At 39.1% G+C, this 18,029-nt stretch overlaps 1 protein-coding gene across 2 annotated transcripts in view; it reads left to right on the top strand.

Annotated features, from left to right (window-relative positions):
- The window catches only part of LOC141767558 (ephrin type-B receptor 1-B-like), a 98,846-nt gene that overhangs the window by 51,477 nt on the left and 29,340 nt on the right, over positions 1 to 18,029 (top strand). Inside the window, exons 7-10 of one of the 2 annotated variants that reach the window (XM_074634992.1) lie at positions 2,343 to 2,605; positions 5,906 to 5,981; positions 7,281 to 7,405; positions 17,577 to 17,742. In XM_074634992.1, the coding sequence (XP_074491093.1) occupies positions 2,343 to 2,605; positions 5,906 to 5,981; positions 7,281 to 7,405; positions 17,577 to 17,742 (630 nt within the window). Of the gene's footprint in view, positions 1 to 2,342; positions 2,606 to 5,905; positions 5,982 to 7,280; positions 7,406 to 8,896; positions 9,353 to 17,576; positions 17,743 to 18,029 lie in introns of those variants that run through there. The other variant, XM_074634993.1, reaches the window with a different exon arrangement.

Here is an 18,029-nt window from a genome sequence, read left to right as displayed (position 1 = left end):
GAAAACTCTGGGTGTGCGTCTAAGACTCACTTTAACACCCTAAAAGACAGAGTTTTCTACTCAGATCAGAGAGATGAGCTGACAGAAATGAAAGAACCACCAAGAGAGAGACGAGTGACAGACAGAAAGACTCTCTGGCTGGCGGTGAGCTGTTAGGTCATCTTCTGACTGTTAGAGACAGAGTTGGCTGAGTTCCCTACATCTGTACCAGCAGTACTGGCTGGAAACTGCACTTGGCAGTTGAAGTCAGTAAAGTGAAAGTAAAGTAATCATCCTCATATTCACTGGTCAGTGTACAGAGAAAGTAGTCTTGCATAGGCAGACCTATTTCCACAGCGCTGTGTCAGCGCTACAGAAAGGTCTGGCTCAACACTTTATCATTCTGGTATTATAGGGGAAGAAATGCTCTGGCTTTTTGTATTTCTTTAAACCAATCACAGTCATCTTGGGCGGTGCTAAAGCACAGGATGCAGCGACGATGTCCTTGCAAAATAGAGAGCGTAGATTAGGGCTGGGGGATATGGCCAAAATATTCCATCACAATAAAGGTTATTTCATATCTCGATAACGACATATGTCATGATATAGCATGTTTTCTGCTTTTTCAATAAATATATAGTCTCTATGAAATAACCACATGGTAAAGCCCATTTTTGTGTGAATAAAATACTTGAAAAATCATCTCATTTTAAGAACTCAAGTGCAAAATTAACATTTTAAGTGAAATTGTAGAGAGAAAAAAATAAATATAGGCCTAGCCTATATTGCGATAGAAACGATATAGAAATTGTACATAATTGTAAAACATAAACATAATTGTTTGACGATATATATCGTCATATTGCCCAGCCTTAGCGCCGATAGTGGAAGGTTGATGCTATAATGGATGGTCCTGACTGAGGGATGCTTGCCTGATTCTGCGCATGTGCCTCCTTTGCGCTTCCTATCCACTGACCAATAGGATATACCGAACCATTCGTCCCTCTGCACCATCCATTATAGCGTCAACCCTAGCAAAAGGGGAAGAGAATGGCGGCTGACATAGGCGGCCAATGGCAAGCTTATACCCACAGTCTACATTCGGTGAGTCAGACTAGCAGAAAGGTTTCTTCAGTGTTTTTCTTGACAGAGATCTCATTCTAAGCTAAGATTTGATTCTTCACTTTTTGTACCGCTGTCTGTACTTTAATGTAGAACAAAATCCTGGCAGACAGGGTGAATTAAAGGATCTCAAATTCACAAGATGGGATGGGACATGTTCTTTTCTGTTGCAGCCGTCAGTGGTGAATATGTTTTCAGATTCGACAGATTGATCTTGTGTTTTTTTATGTAAAATTGGGCCGCAACTAATGATTATTTTCATTATCAAAAAATCTTCAATTTATTTTCTTGATTAATCATTTGGTCCTTAAACTGTCAGAAGATTTCCCAAAGCCCAAGTTGACACATTTGAATGCTTCTTTTGTCTAAAAAAAGTCCACAACACAATTGAGTTGTCCATCATAGAAGACTAGAAAAAAACAGCAAATATTCACATTTTCTATGCTAGACCCACTTATTGTTTTGACATTTTAAAAATGAATTACTTGTCACAATTGATACCCATTCATTTTCTGTTCTGTTGACTAATTGATTAACTGTTTTTGCTCTATTGTCACATCTTTATTGAGAAAGTATCCAGTAACTACTGCCATTAGATAAATATTTCCCTGTGAAATGTAGAGAAATGGAGGTATATTGCGCTTCAAATGTTTCTGAAGTTAGTACTAATGGAGTTAATTTTTTTTTCCTCCTTTGGCAGCCACAATTTAAAAGAGTATTTGTATATCTAATCTTGAGCTACGGGACTCAAACTGCACTATTGTTGGTTGTGTTGATTTATTTTACATTATTTCGGTAATAGGTCAGATTTGCTTATCGAAAAGATTGTTGGTAACAGGACTGTGATACTGTATAAATGAATACATCTTATATGGTACCCTTCCATTACACATTTACATTAATGACAATACAGTATGAGACTTCTTGGCCTGCTAGTTACTGTGATATTTTATCAACGGAAACGTTTCCAAACATCAGCTTATTGCATACTGTATGTGCAGTGATGCTTTGCTTATACAACAGCTTGCTTAGCTATAAAATACCAGACATCCTGTGATAATAAAAAAGTATCCATATGTACTTAGTAAGCACTGCTTGATGAAAAATCAAATAATTTCTCAAGTGCTTGCCATAATGAAGTTTGATTGCATCCAGGTGTGGAGCGGTGAATTGCTTTAAATTGACTCTGAAACAGACACTGGAAACATGTTGTCAATTAATGTCCAACCATCTTTCTCTAGGTGTCCCTTCTGCTCCTCGCAACGTGGTCTCAGTCGTCAACCAGACATCGGTGCGGCTGGAGTGGCACCCACCGCGTGACATCGGGCACCGTGAAGACCTGTCATATAACGTCTTGTGCCGCCGGTGCCACAGCAGCGAACGCCGGGCGTGTCAGCCATGTGACGACAGCGTGGCGTTCATTTCAGGCAGGCACGGGTTAAAGGATACGAGGGTGGACATCAGCAAGCTGCGGGCCCACACATCGTACACCTTCGAAATACAGGTTGGTCCATTTTGTGCCATTTTGAAGCTTTATTTATTCAGCAGGCATGCTGCTCCAATGGAAATCTTTATTTTGAGTATCGCACGCTTACTGGTTTTGGGCTTGAAAGGCGTGTTGAAAGTCTGTAGTTTGGTTTGGATCAACTCTTGTGTTATATGCAAATAGCTGCCAGATATTCACTGTGGTGCTCAAGGATACGGAGGCTACATAGATGCTTGCTGACATGGAGGCTTTCTATGCACAATTTCCAGTTATATCATGCTCACTCAAACCACAAGGCCACCCTGAAGCCTATAAAACCAGTACGATGTTTGGACCTTCAATCTTCTGCTATCATCCGCCTTTAATATCAAGGCTGGGTGTCTAAATCAAGGTCACCTGCATTGTAATTGTTAAAGGAAGGAAGCGTGTTACTTGACTCCCCCCATTTAGTCCTGGATTGTGAAATTTAATCTCCTTATATAAATGTGGCCAAATCTCCTGTTGGTGAATGTCAAAGGATTTTGGGTTTCCCTTCCTTTTACAGTCCTACCTGGTTAATGATTAGTAATCACCACTGGTAGGTACATGTAAAGAAATAATAATTAAACCTAGACTAACATAAACCTTGCAGTTGTAACTTGAATTGATCATTAATAAAGGGAGTGTTTCAAAGAATTGGTTGCCTATAGTTTCCTAGAAAGTACACATATATATCTGAGTTTATTACCAGCCTAAACCGGTCACAACTACACAGAACTGAGTTGAGTTGATGGGTAATGGCGAAGGTTTTTATTAGTATTTCAGCTATGGTTTCTTTGTATTTACATACTAAGTGGTAATTACAGGCAATTACCCAATAATATATAATAATATTAATAATAATATAATATACTATTACTATACTACTATTACTACTACTACTACTACTACTATTACCATGTATTTACCAGGTAAATACTTGGTAATTGGGGGACTGTAAAAGGAAAGGTTACCGATTTGTGTAGGAATACAACATAAAGTTCATGATTCTTTTCTAAATCTAATCAATAGTGTAGCCTGAGTTGATCCATTTTGGAACCAGTCTGATGTGGGACGGACGGATCAATAATGATGTATGAATGAATGACAAACACTGACCTGATTGTGAAAGTATTGATTGTGATTTGATGTGTTTACTGAACGCAGCCACCATTAAAGACAGAGCGGAATATCCATTGAGATATCCATCCATTTTTTTCCCCAAAACTAAATTATCCACCAAATTAAACACTCACAACTACTTCAACTAAATAAATGGTGGCATCACAGTTAGGTGTCATCTGAACACCTTGACTTGCAAAATTAGTTTTCGATAGTAGAAATATCTGTGTATCTCTGAAATCTTATTAGTGAAATGTAGAAAAAACTTTTTTTATATGTTGGCAAAAGTGATATTTTTGAATACTCAGAGACTCAAGGAAAGGGAAAACACAAAATAAAAAATGTGAAATGATAAAGAAACAAACAAAATAACAGAATTAGAGCTCGGAGTAAGCCATTAAGCTAGCGTCACTAATTACCACGCCTTTGTTTAATGATTTGCTGTGACTGAAGACATTGTTTCGACCGTCAAAATGATTAACTGAGCTCATGACTAACAATATGTGGCAGCTAATTAGGTGGTCTTTAAAACACACTGGGAACCTGTTAATTGTGTCTTTGTGTTGGTAAGATGAGACAGACGGTGGGACCGTTTCAAGAAGACATTGGCAGCGCTGCTACACGGAAATGAAAACCATCTCATTGTTGCTGATAATTGACTTTTTGTTGAATCCCTCCCCTGAACAGCGATCGTCCAATCATAGCTTAGCAGTCGTAAAGTAGAGTGCATGTGGCTGCAGTCAGAGTGATACACTGTATATAAAGATATAAAGGCTTTTTATTTAACCTTTCCAAATCCAATAATACATGAACAAAAGGATGTTTGCTTACATCTGTACTTACTTAGTAGTAAGCTAATCTCTATAAACAGATTCTGCATTCATTATGTAGAATCTGTAGGCAACGGGACAAGATTTTGGCATAGGAAGCGTTCTGGTTTCCATTTGTAGTCTGAGTGGTATTGATCACGGTCGAGCACGCTTTGGTTGAATGCCGGTAAACAGTCCGTGTGGAGAGCAGAAGAGGCAGAACATATTGGCCGAAATGCAGTCTCGTAATTTAAGGTCAATGCCTTAGCTTAACCATCTTGCGAGAGTTTCGCAACGTGACACTACCTCGTCTGACAATGATTTCGCTTTTTATTGGTTTAAAATTAGCTTGCAAACTGGCTACTTGTGAAACAATCTAGTCGTACACGTCGTCTCTCAACTCCAACTCCAGTCTCGCATCTCGACAAAAAGCCAATGGGATTTTTCCATTGGGTTTTGGATAATTGCAGAAAATAAGATCTGTGGCGAACACATGTTTATGATACTTACACGTTTTGCTCAGCAAGATAATCTTCATAAATTAACATCACTTGTATGATTTTTGAAGCGTGACTGCAGTCGCTAGATGGAAAAGTATACACAACAGGGCTGTAAAGGAGGACGAGTCGGCGTGATGATGTTTAGTAGTCTCATTTACCCACTTGCCAGCAACCGCCTTTTTTAAGACACATAAAGGCTTCAAAATTCATGAGTGGGATATTTATTGATGTATTTTATATTGTAGAACAACACGTTAAAATCCCTAAAGCTTGTGTTAACCACAGAGTTTTTTTCAGGCATCTAACCAAAACAAATATATAAAAAAAAACATTGACTTCCAGACGGGGAATCGGAAGTGCTCATTTCCGGGTTTTAGGACTCATTCCTGTAGCACTCTATACTAGAACTAACTACCTCTATAGTGAAACACAGGAACACTGTTGTTTCTGTATTTCCACGTCTCCTACATGAATCATCAACTGGTGAAACTGTCTAATTTTTTGCCAAGGACATGCATCTTTATCCTCATTCTTTTGGGACAATATCATATATCCATTTACATGGTTCTCCTTTTAAAACGAGTCAGCTGGAAACATCAAAACATCAGTTTTCAACCAACTCCGTTGTTAGTTGGGCTGATAAAATCAGCTGCTAGTTTGAAATGAGAAGCCTGCTTTTATTTACCTCTGTCAAATCAAACACTTAATGTTTTAAGAAGAGTTTTGAGTGTTAAATCTGCCACTGTCAACATTGTAAACTACACATGTGCTGTGTGAGAACAGAAAGCTTGACAGGCCTAGCAACAGTAACTATGGTGGTTAATGTCTGTACGATGGAATAGCTGACCATTAAATTTTTTATTCCACAGGCAGTCAACGGAGTCTCCAACAAGAGCCCTTATCCCGCCCAGCAACTGTCAATCAACATTACAACCAATCAGGCCGGTGAGTCCAAACGCTGTGTGTGCAAGCATCTGTATATGTGTGTGTAAGCACGCCCTGGGGCACAGAGGATTATGCGAGGGAGGGATGGCAAGGGGGATAAAGGAAATTGAGCTACAGCTTTTTAATTCATAAAACATGTTATAAGCGTGTCATCTCTCTCCCTCTGTCTCCCTTTCTCTCACCCCTTCTGTGTTTTTTCCTGCACATCCACAGCTTTCATCCTGTTTTCCTCTTCCCCTCTGCCTCTGTTCTGTCTTTCTTGCCTTTATCCCCTCTCCCTGCCCGCCCCTCTCTGTCCCCCCTCTCTCTCCGTCTCTGACAGTGTAATTCTTAGAGACTATAAAGTGAGCTGAGTTACTGCTCCATCAATACTTTATAGAGACAGACACAAGTGATATTTCCACCGCTACCCAAATTTAGATTTAAAAGCCGCTTTGCTCTGATGGAAAACACATCATTTACCTCATCTACAGCAACCCCGGCTCATTCCTAATCGAAACATGATCCATTGTCACCCTGTCGCTTTCTGAGCGCATTTGTTACTGCTGCCGGATGCAAAACTCTCTTATCCCTGAAATCTTTTAGTACTCAACAAAAAAAAATGATTTATTTGCAGGTTGACTGCACTGGGGAGGTTTTAAATTATGCAATAGGTTTTAGCGTATTTCATGGGACCTTAGGATATGAAACTCACTCGACATATAGAAAATGTCAATTGTGGCAATATTAAAAATGACTGTGAGGTTTTCAGGTGATAACTCGCTCAGGCTGTCAAATTCTGACTACAGAGGAAGTCTTTGGCTCATGGGGTATCACAGTATGGCTGCGCCATGATGTCCTGATGACTCAGCTGTGTAAGATGCATACACCCTCAACATAACTTGCATCAATTTGATATTTGTTACTGGTGTAGCATCAATATCCGTGTCTTGATTCCATCCTCTCTTCACTGTACGCTGTCAAGTGAAGTGCAAATGTGATGAGAACCATCTCATAAAAAGATCCGGGAGGCGAAACCATGAAATACATTATAGCCAAGAGCTTCTGGTTCATAAAATTATGGGTGAAAATGCATCGCAGACATAACTCTTGCTTCCCCATCAGTGACAAGTGCAGTAATTTGTTTTCATGAGCTTGGATGAGGAAACATTTTTCTCCTTTGGGTGTAAATAATCCTTGGTAATATGTCATTACATTACACATTCTATTTCCATATTTATGAAGTTTAAGGATGCAAGCGAATCTTTTAACTACCTAATTGATTGTGTGTTCTTGTGTGTGTTTTTTCTTTTTTAACAGCGCCCTCAGTAGTTCCCATAATGCACCAAGTGAGCTCAACGAGCCGCAGTTTCTCGTTGTCATGGCCACCGCCCGAGCAGCCCAACGGAATTATCCTTGACTACGAGATGCGATACTTTGACAAGGTAGAGTGGGATGATAAATGTTTGTGAGTGTGTGTGTGCTTTTTGGTGTTATGGTCACAGACAGTAATCCATTAGAGTCGATAAAACAGGCAAATCAATATCAACTACATCCAAGTCATCTATTATCGGGACTCGCTGAGAAGCAGCAACAGTCTCACAGGTATAAAGACAAGGAGTTACAACAGTTCATTATGCATGCACAGATAAATTGGTAAATAACCAATCAAGGACCACAAAAAAAGAGGTCAGTTGATGAATGAAACACCTTGAGAAAACATACACATTACCGTCAAGGTTAGTAGATAAAGAACTTAAAGTTTAACATTTCGGAGAAAAAAAACATTCACTTTCTTGCTGAGATGAGAAGAGCGATACCAATCTCATGTCTGTTTTTTTGAAGCAGTAGTATTAAGTAACAGCCAGGATGGTTGGTTAGCGTTATACAAGGGGGAACAACTAGCCTGGCTCAGTCCAGGGCTCCTCTTAACTCACTAATTAACTCAATATCTCGTTTGTTTATTCCATACACAAATTGTCATCAATGTAAGGTTATCAGAGGAGAAATTAGTTCTCCCGGCAAAGAAACAGTCCGGCACATAACTGTTGTACAGTGACTTAGCTCTTGTGTGATATAATGTGCTAATTAGTGAACTTTAGAGGTGCTGGTAGGCAGATTGTTATGAATTTGCAATAGTTAATTTGCATTAACTATCGCGTTAACTTTGACATTATATATATATATATATTTTTTTATATATATTTATATATATATATATATATATATATATATAAAAAAAAATATATATATATATATATATATAAAAATATATATATATAAAAATAACTTTTTTTTGTTTTCATCCTTAAAAGAATCCAAACTCTAAAAAATAAATAAATACGTGTATAATAGTCCAGCAAGCGTAATTGTAAGGTTTTTTATACCTTACAACTGGGGTTGACCTAATGTAAGCAAAACAGTGTGCAGTAGTTGTTTTTTTCCCACATTTGTTTAAGTTGCTGCCCTACGAGGCACCTGTCATGATTTAGATATTCATATTGTGAGATGTTTCTTCAGCTTCAGCAAATAACTAAAATTATTAACTAAATAAAGCAATGTCCACTGTTAGACCACGAAACGGTGACACCATGACAGATGTGACAGATGTGGTGTGTCTTTGAATGTGTCCATTGACCACAATGTCTCTTAAAATAATAATAATCACTCGATAATGTGAAGTTCTTTAAACATTACTATACTGATAAAAAGAATCATTATTATTATTATTAGTACAGAGGCTGGAAAATGGTGAATGTTGCTCATCATAGACATGACGTGATGATTAATGGAGGACACCTGAAAACAGAAACGTGTCAACATATCTCTTAGATTTAATTCCCGTTATTGATGTATTTTCTCCTTCACTTGTGCTCAATGTCTGTTAAAACGTTGGGTTCATGCATCATCTTTCATACAGTATAATTTCCTAATAGGTCTGGATTGATCAATGCATATTTCATGGAGCCTGTAGTGACACTGACAGGGTTTTACAGTGATGGAGAGCCTCTCTTTATTCCAGTACACATCAATTGTTGATCGTAGTCATGCAGCAAAGATGAGCATCTATTCATTAATAAGTGGCTACAGTGGGATCCTGTCAAATTCTAAGACTGCATCACTCCGACCAAACTGTGAAAGGAAGGTTTATTGAATCAAACAAAGCTGTGTATGTGTCTTCCACGAACAACTGATGTAGTTCGAGGTGCCACAGTTTCATAAGCTGTAACACACAATATGGGATCTAATTAAGATCAGTGCGCTCTGGAAGATCCAATTAAACCCGTTTAATTGGTCAAGTAACTCATCCTGTGTGTCTTGTGCCGGATACTCTTCACTTGAAGCACCAGAAGAAACAGAACCTCAGACAATTATGGACAATTATTTAGACAAATTAATATATATATAGAAAAATAAACTAGACCAAAAAAAATGTTCTCCTGTTGCCATCCTAGTTGAATCATTAAATAGGTTATGATGATGACTGCAGGAGATGAAAATGCATGTTTTATATACAAGTCTTATTCATTTTCTCAATGATATGACACATTTTGCAGCTTGGGTGCAGTTTTTCCACTACAGGCTCTTCATGGTGATGGTTGCACATCTTCCAAGGGCCATGGGGAGGAATGTTACAGTGTTTGTGGACTGCAGCCACTAATATTGCTCCATTGTTTGTAGAGCGAGATTATTTCCTAGATTCATATCCTCAGCTCTCTGTTGATGTGGCCTTCAAAGTCTCTGTGGACCTCGGTGTCTCAATATGTGCCAGAAGACATCACAGACAACCGGTTTGTTTTATAGTTACCTTTATTTATGAAGGTTTGAGCCTTTCCTCCCAAAGACACCACCACAGAGAGTAGCACATCTCTGCAGGAAACAATCCATTCATCCAGGCTTGGATGTTGAAGATCTGTCCGTCCCAGGATGTTGAGGTTGAAGGGAAAAAAGAGACGTCCAAATTGACAATTGGTATTCTCTTTTCCATTGCCAATGATCAGCAGATTTACTGATGGACAGAAAAGGTGCTTATTGAGTTGTCATTATGTCCTTTTTACTAAAACTCTTTGGGAGTTTGCTTTATCCTTCCCACTGTGGTAAGAATGGAAGAAAACAGTCTCAGTACTTCTGGATTTAAGGATGTCTTCCTGCTCCTCCTGGTGGATCCCAAATCTTTCCTAAGCCAGATGAGATATATAATCCCTCCAGCGTGTTCTGGGTCTTCCCTGCAGTCTCCTTCCAGTTTGACATGCGAAGAAAATCTCCAAGATGAGGCGCCCAGGAGGCATCCTTATCAGATGCCCAAACCACCTCAACTGGCTCCTATTTATGCGGATGAACCGCGGCTCTACTCCGATCTCCCTCCTAGATGTCTGAGCGCCTTACCCATGTCTCTAAGGGCTTGTTTTTCAGTGTTTTGCAAAAGAGAATAAACAGTGAATGTGATGATAAAAATGTCACCTTACTCCTTTTTGCTGTGTATGTCAACACCTTGAGAGCACTGGAAGGTCATTCTATATCCCTAGCTGAATCACTGAAAGACCAGAAGACCAAAAGCACCCATTTATTCGCTAGTGGATGCTGCTGAAATCAAAACTCCTCTACCACTCGGCTCTGTCTGACTGAAGCAATCAAGCCTCCAGCCGTCCTGTAGTGGACAAGGTCCTAACGTGTGTGAACCAGGAGACTGAGGCACAAAGCACTTCACTGCCAGAGTCCAATGATCAAACTAGCCTGCATAAAAAAATGTCAAACCCGGGGCACCAATGAGGGCTTCTGATTCAGGGGTGAAACGTTCAGGACCTGATTTTCTTTCCCATCAAAGACTGCTGCTCCAGGACAGAAAAAAAACTCCAAAGAAAAGACATATCATGTCTTCTTTGTAATTCAGTCAGTGGGAAGCAATGCATTTGGAGACTGCAAGTTAAATTAAAAGCATATCTATCACCCAAAGCTAAACATAAGATAGACTTTCACTGCAGACAAATTAAAAAACAAAGAGCAATGCACCTACAAGGGATTGTGTGAGATACACTAAAAAGAACAACATGCCTCTTCATCCACAGCCCACATTTGATTTCTTGCCATCTAGCTATTCTTTTTATAAAAGAAGAAAATCGTTTTTTGGCTTTTTTTGGAGGGGATACCACTGCTAGTCTCTGCGCTCATTTCTTTCTTTTTAATGCATACTGTCAGTGAGTTGGTGCCTCTATAACTCACTAAAATTCTGGGATACAATCATAACTGCAAACTGTAAATGCTCAAGACTGTTGACAACTCTCTTTCTTATCTATTCTGTTTGATGAAAACACTCAGGCATAGTCCTAAAGTCCATGCCTCCAGAGGGCTCACTCACAGATTCCAATTTTCCAGCACAACATAGTGTATGGGCTATAATTTCACTGTGCTGCACAAGGGAAAGAGAGAGTGTGTGTCGTTTTTATTAGTGTGGTTGCTTCTCTTGGTTCAGCGTGTGCTACCTACACAACTGTTCATCATTATATCATTTATATACTAAGTTTGCCTTCACGTATGTTGATGCTTTTGATAAATATTCAACCAAATCAAGTAATAATGTATGTATGCTGGTATATGCATTTAAGTATGCACAGTATAATCTTGGTGTCCTACAAAAGTTCTACCCTTATTACCTCATTCGTGTTTACATATTATATTCAACCGCTCTTTCCTGTCTTACTCTCACATTTTGAAATGCTACTAATATGGTCAACACATGCAGCTCCGGTGTCTAATCTCCTGTATAATGATAGCTGGGTTGTAACTCTCCTCGTTGCTGATCTTCTTCCGTGAAATGTACTGTAATTCAAAAAGATCTTTCAGAGCTCACTGAGTGTTATTGCTTTCCAATTAGTGAAATGCATTCATGCCATTATCCGAATGTGTTTCATGCGTGTTAAAAGAAGAAACATTGCAGATTTCTCACTGTAGTTCAGATATTAAGACTGTCCACACCAAGTTTTCCTGACATCTAAGATTTTGTGATCATGCAAATGGTGACTGTCTTCTTAGACTCTCTTGTGAAATTGTTTTACTGGCGCAAAACCTCTTAAGTTGTCTGACTTTGTCAGCAGAAACCACAGTTTACATCTGGTCTCCTACCAACAGTCAACATTGGTTTCTTATGTGTCCCTAACCTCGACTGTATTGGTGGCAGATCAAAATATGCTCATATATAACAGTAATTTTAGAAGGTACTGAAAAATAATTGTGGTGTTGTGTGTACAATAAATGCCAGTGGAATAAAAAAGGGAAATTTTACATATTGGAACATTAGACAAACAAAAATGCACAGTATGGAGTTCTAGCAACATAATAAATCCCATTTTGACAGCACCTCATAACGTTATGTCAGCCAAACAGTATGTCAATATGAAAATGTCAAAGTTAGGAAATGTACTTTAGTCATAAATGAGTCACCGCTCATGAGACTTTAAAGTGTGCTTTTGGTTAAAAACTGCATTTAAACATTAATATTATGTTCATGCTGGAGAGGCTGTCTGAATATGTAGGACACTGTACACAATATTATAGGAAACCATCTGAAAAGCTCACGCTGCTACCGATAATTACATTTTACTTTTTGTTCAAGCCAACACAGACCGTTAGAAGTTGAAAGCTGCGAGGGGTCTAGACCTTTGACAGTTTCCGAGACATGCATTAAAGATGACTAACAGGTTTTATGACGATCGGACAGATGATTATTAATTTACGGCCAAATCTGTGCAACATTGTCGCCCCCTATTGGTCAAATCTTGAAATAATTTTGGGCACGTTACAACAGCCTATTTAAAAATATCCACCAAGTCTGGTGATGTTTGGACAACTGTCATTGATTTATGGCCAAATTTGGAACTGGTGGCGCCCCCTATTGAGCGATTTCAAAATACTTTTACACACGTGGTTCAACATTGTATGAAATATCACCTTGCAAGTTTTGTAATGATTGGACAAACAGTTTCTGATTTATAGTCTGATTTGTATATGCCACGCCCTTTTTTTTTGCATGTAGTGCCCCTCGATTTGAATAAAACTTTTAGGGTATGTTCCAAGTACTTTCCTAAACATATCTTACATGTTTCGTTGATGGTTGGACCGACTGTTGTGGAGTTAGGTCTATTGATGTGCTGAGCCATGCCCTTTTAAAGTTAATTGGTCAATATCTTCAAAACGCAATGAGATGTCAACAAACATTTGATAACTTTTGATAAGCTTGCACCTGGGGATGGGGATGCTACTTCCTACAGTTTGGGTAAAAGTGAACTTCCAGAGAAAGATAGAGGATACAGAGGGAGAGAGAGAAAGTTGAGGTTCTGCCTCTCGGAGAGCAATTAGAGTGAGTTAGAGTTGGAGTTTAGGACAGAGTGAGAAGAAGTGCACTTGCTGAGAGATGTTCTGTAGCTGCAGTCTGACAGTCACAGATAAAACACTTACATTGTCAAAATCAGGGCAACGACTTTACTGTAAGCCGGCCTTATTTGCTGCTGCCTTTGCTTTAACATTATTTAACATGGAAGCCAATTAAGACCCAGAATCGAAAGCTGGCAGTTAAGTCCTTTCATTGTTTCTTCTTGTCATTCTTCTTCCTTGATACGCATCTTAAGAAGGGAGAAATACTGCATTTTACGCTGTAGACGAGCCAACCACATGAAGTGACTAATTTTAGCTCACGGCTTCAAGTGAAGAAGTCCTCGGGGAGCAGTCTGATAAGCCTGGAGAGAGAGAGAGAGATAGAGAGACAGAGAGAGAGGACAGGTTTTTCTTACCAGACAGCTGTACCGTACCTTTTCTGGTACTTCTCTCCACCTTCCTTCCCTCCATCCCTCCCTCACCTCCTCCTTCCCTCATAGCCACTCTATAGATAATGAGGTTTTAATGTTGTAAATTTGATATGGCACAGGGAGGCAGGATTTTTCCCCACTACTTATCTCTGGCTTCCAGACCTTCCCAGATGGGTTGCCCCCTAACCTTCTCACTATGGCAAGCATAGAGCCCCACCCCACCCCCCTACACACACACACACACACACACACACACACACACCTCCAAATCCAAACCCCAGCACAACACAATACCCCCATGTCTGTGGCCACTTCCAAATATAACTCTATCTTATTCTCCCCCAGGTTTTAACACTGCAAACTCTATAGTTATCCATGTGTTGTGTCCTAATTATGACAGTAGGAATCTGGCTGGTCATAGTACAGTATAATAATAGTGCAGTAAAAGAAATTAGAGCATAATGATGTTAAATACAGTATATTAAAGAGGACCTATCAGGTGCATACTTTTTACTTTCTACTAGAACATGTTTACATGCACTAATGTTCAAAAAACACTTTACTTTTCTCATACCGGCTGTGCTGCAGCACCTTTTTTCACCCTCTGTCCGTGTCTGCTCTGATTTGGTCAGCTGGCCCACTGTTGTGATTGGTCAACCGAACCAAACTCTTCAGAGAAGGGAAAAAGCACAAAAGCATAAATAGGTCCTCTTTAAGATACTGTAGGCACACAGGAATAACATTAATACATGACACAAGACATCTCATATCTCAACAGTAACAATAAAAAATAGCCACAAGCAACAACAAAGGGGGATTAAGATGATCAAGGGGATTGTTATTAAGAATTATAATAATACCAGTAATAAAAACTCAATCATCTTTAACCCCTTTTTATTCATTTGCATGTCCTCTTTTGAGAACCCTCCCTCTTCCTCTCTCTTCTCTTTCCACCCCCAACCCTCACTGACCCAACCCTCTTTTCCCTCCTGAACCTTCCTCCTCATCGTCTCTCTTCCTCTCGTCCTCGTTCTGCCGTCGACCCCTCCACCTCCTCCATCCTCATGGCATGACTCCCTCCCCCAGTCCTTTCATGCCGTCACCACACCGTATCTGTCGTTCCCTCTGGACCGTTTCGATCTCGCCGCAGTATAAAATCTTTTTATCTGAATGAAATGGGTGAGAGGAAGCATAGACGGCCGGCGTAGAAAGATAGAGGTAAAAGGTTGAAGCCTTGGGTTTATAAAGATAGGCCTGATAGGTCTGATGTCTAATTCACCTCAGGAGGAGGACTGGACGGAAAGAGGCACAAATGCTCTGGTAGACCTGTCCCTGAGAGCAATGACTAATTAACTGCATTATCGCTTTGTTATATTTGCATGAGATGGAGAAAAGAACAGGTCAAAGAGGTCAAAGAGGCGAGAGAAGGTATTGTACAGGGACAAAATGAGTGAGTGACTGAAAACAAAAATATTATTTTTCAACTCTAGTGGTGTCTTGCAATGCAAATGGTTTTGTTTTTATGTGCCAAGGCTTTGAATTATTCACTTTGTGCCCTCTCTGTCACTGCTCCAGTTAAATGGGAGTAAATGGAATTCCGTTTGTGCTGCACAAAACACTGAAAAATTACATTTTGTCAAATTTAATGGTGATATGTCTTGCTGGAGACAATGACCCAGTATATCTACAGAACTTACTTATTCAGTAGACTATAGTTTGCATCAAATCTGTTCCCACTGACGCGTGAGGATTATCCAGTAGAGAGTAAAATGTAAAATATTTCTGTAAAGTCAATTTGCTGTTTTTTAGTTTTTTAAATGTCATTTAAAAACATGACTATGTACCACTTATAGAGGAGTGTTTTTCTTGCCATTGTCGCATAGAATGCATGCTCATGGGGGATCTCTAGTTGTGTCTCTAAATTATAGAGTACGGTCTTGACCTGCTCCATATGAAAAGTGTCTTGAGACTTCTGGGTAACACTTCATTTTACAGGTCTGCAAATGTCATGGTATTAGGTGATAATTAGCAAGTAACCTATTTGAAATTGGAATTACTGCCAAATTACCATAATATTTACCTCAAAATGTATAGACAATTCCTTTATCATAAACATGAGTTGATAATTACATGCTAAAATAGCATATAATCATTAATATAGGGCCCTTAGGCTTGAAAAATTGCTGTGCGCTGCTGCTCATCGGAGGTGGAAAACCAAAACTAATAAACACTTCTGATCAGGCACAAATCTCACCACTGTGTGACTTATTGTCTACACAAATGTAACTAGGTAGCTAATGTCATGACTCAGGGAGTTTTTAAAGAAATTTCAAAGAAGTTTTTTGCTATTTATTATCTATTTATCAGCAGATATGAAAATAAAGCATATCAATTAACTTTGTATTTTTTTCCTGGAATGGCATTAAATAAATTACCAGCTATTGGGAAATAGCGGAATATTATTATTAAATGTTTATAATAGATATGAAATAATAATAATAAAAGTCCTGAGTCAAGTCCCAAGTCAAGACAGCCAAACAAAGTAATTTTCGATAATTCTTGAGGTAAATATTGGGGTAATTTGGCAGTAATTCCAATGAAATTTCAAATAGGTTACTTGCTAATTATCACCTAATTACCATGACATTTGAAGACCTATAAAATGAAGTGTTACCAACTTCTGTTATGATTAAACGCTATATAAAAATAGATTGAAATTGAATTGAATAGAGCAAGTTAACAACAGCTGAAAATCTTGTTTTTGCTGGCCTTCAGTGGTTTTAACTTCTCACCTTACTGCTGTGATACAGAAGTGTATTCCTGGCTATAATGACATCACTGTTGGATGTAAGGCAATGAGGACAGTAAAAAAGTGTTACTTGCTGGTGTTAAGTTACTGTTTTAAAGGGTCAGTTCAGTTCACCCTCAAAGCATTACACATATTTTATCACTCAACGCTAGTGGTGCCTTGCAGTGCAAGTGCTTAGTTTTTTTGTGCTGAGGTTTTGAGAAATGCCCTTTTTGGAACTCCTGCCCCACCCCAGTACGATGAGCGTACATACATTTTTGCTTATGCTGCTCAAAATAGTGAAAAATATAATGTGGGAAAAGCAACATGACCCAGTGGAAAATCTACACATCACTTTTCATAATGACTTTCCTTCAATAGGAAGTAGTTCCAATAAAACCTGTTCACAGTGAGGTCTGTGGATTATTCTGAGTAACTGGGACAATATTTCTGGAAAACTATTTGTTTCTATGCTTTGAGCACCTCCACTGTATTTCGATGGAAGCAGATACCTCAATATGGACAAATAAAATAAAATCTATTTCCACGACTAGACATTGTACCGTCAAGGCAAGTGTAAAAATGTCTAGTAATTTCGATGAACTGACCCTTTAAGATGTGAACTGATAGATGGAGACATACAGACATATATACAGTATAGATATTTTAAGAGTGCGGAGCACAGACACAAATTGTAGTCGAGGGTATTTGGACTGTTCTTTTTTTATTGTTGGAAATGAAAAATGACAAAAAATGTGATGGAGACTTGGTGTGTTGTGACAAGATGAATGAATGACCAGATAAATTCAATTTCAAGATGTTGCCGTTACGTCCTGCCAGGGTATCACAGCTTGAAAATGGTGAATGTCTCAGTTTGGACTGGAACTTTGGAAGAATTAATCTTGTCTTAGCTGAAGGCCAAAACTGAGTACTAAATTTAGTCTCCTTTAGTCTGTGGCTGAAGAAGTATTATGGTCTGTCTTGGCTCACTTTGAAACATATTCATCTTTCTCCCAACCCCTTCTTCAGTCCCTGTCGGCAGTACTGAACAGTTCAGTGGTCCTGAGCGAAACACCCAATGTCGTTCTGGAGGGTCTGAGGCCCGGGACCGGCTACTTGGTCCAGGTGAGGGCTCGCACCGTGGCCGGCTACGGAGCCTACAGCAAGGAGATGCTCTTCCATACGCTCACCGACGGTAAGTGGGCAGTGGAGTGTGTCAGGGGGGGGGGTTTTGTGGTGGAGAGGATAGAGAGTGCAGGACTGAGAGGAGGAATGTGAGAGGTTGAGCAAGAGTGAAAATCTGGCTGTGAAGTAATTAAATTCTGCCCTACTTTTTGTGTGTGTGCATGAATTTGTGTGTTGCAGTCATGTTAAATGAGCCTTGTAAATGATATTTTATGTGTATTAGAGAAAGAGAATCTATGTGTATATTTTGCTCAGTTGTGTGTATGTGAGAGTGTCTCAAAAATATAGAAATAATGC

The sequence above is a fragment of the Sebastes fasciatus genome, chromosome 5 (assembly GCF_043250625.1).
Source record: "Sebastes fasciatus isolate fSebFas1 chromosome 5, fSebFas1.pri, whole genome shotgun sequence".
Lineage (NCBI taxonomy): Eukaryota > Metazoa > Chordata > Actinopteri > Perciformes > Sebastidae > Sebastes > Sebastes fasciatus.
The sequence above is the reverse complement of the archived record's forward strand: the minus strand, read 5'-3'. Positions and strand labels throughout refer to the sequence as shown.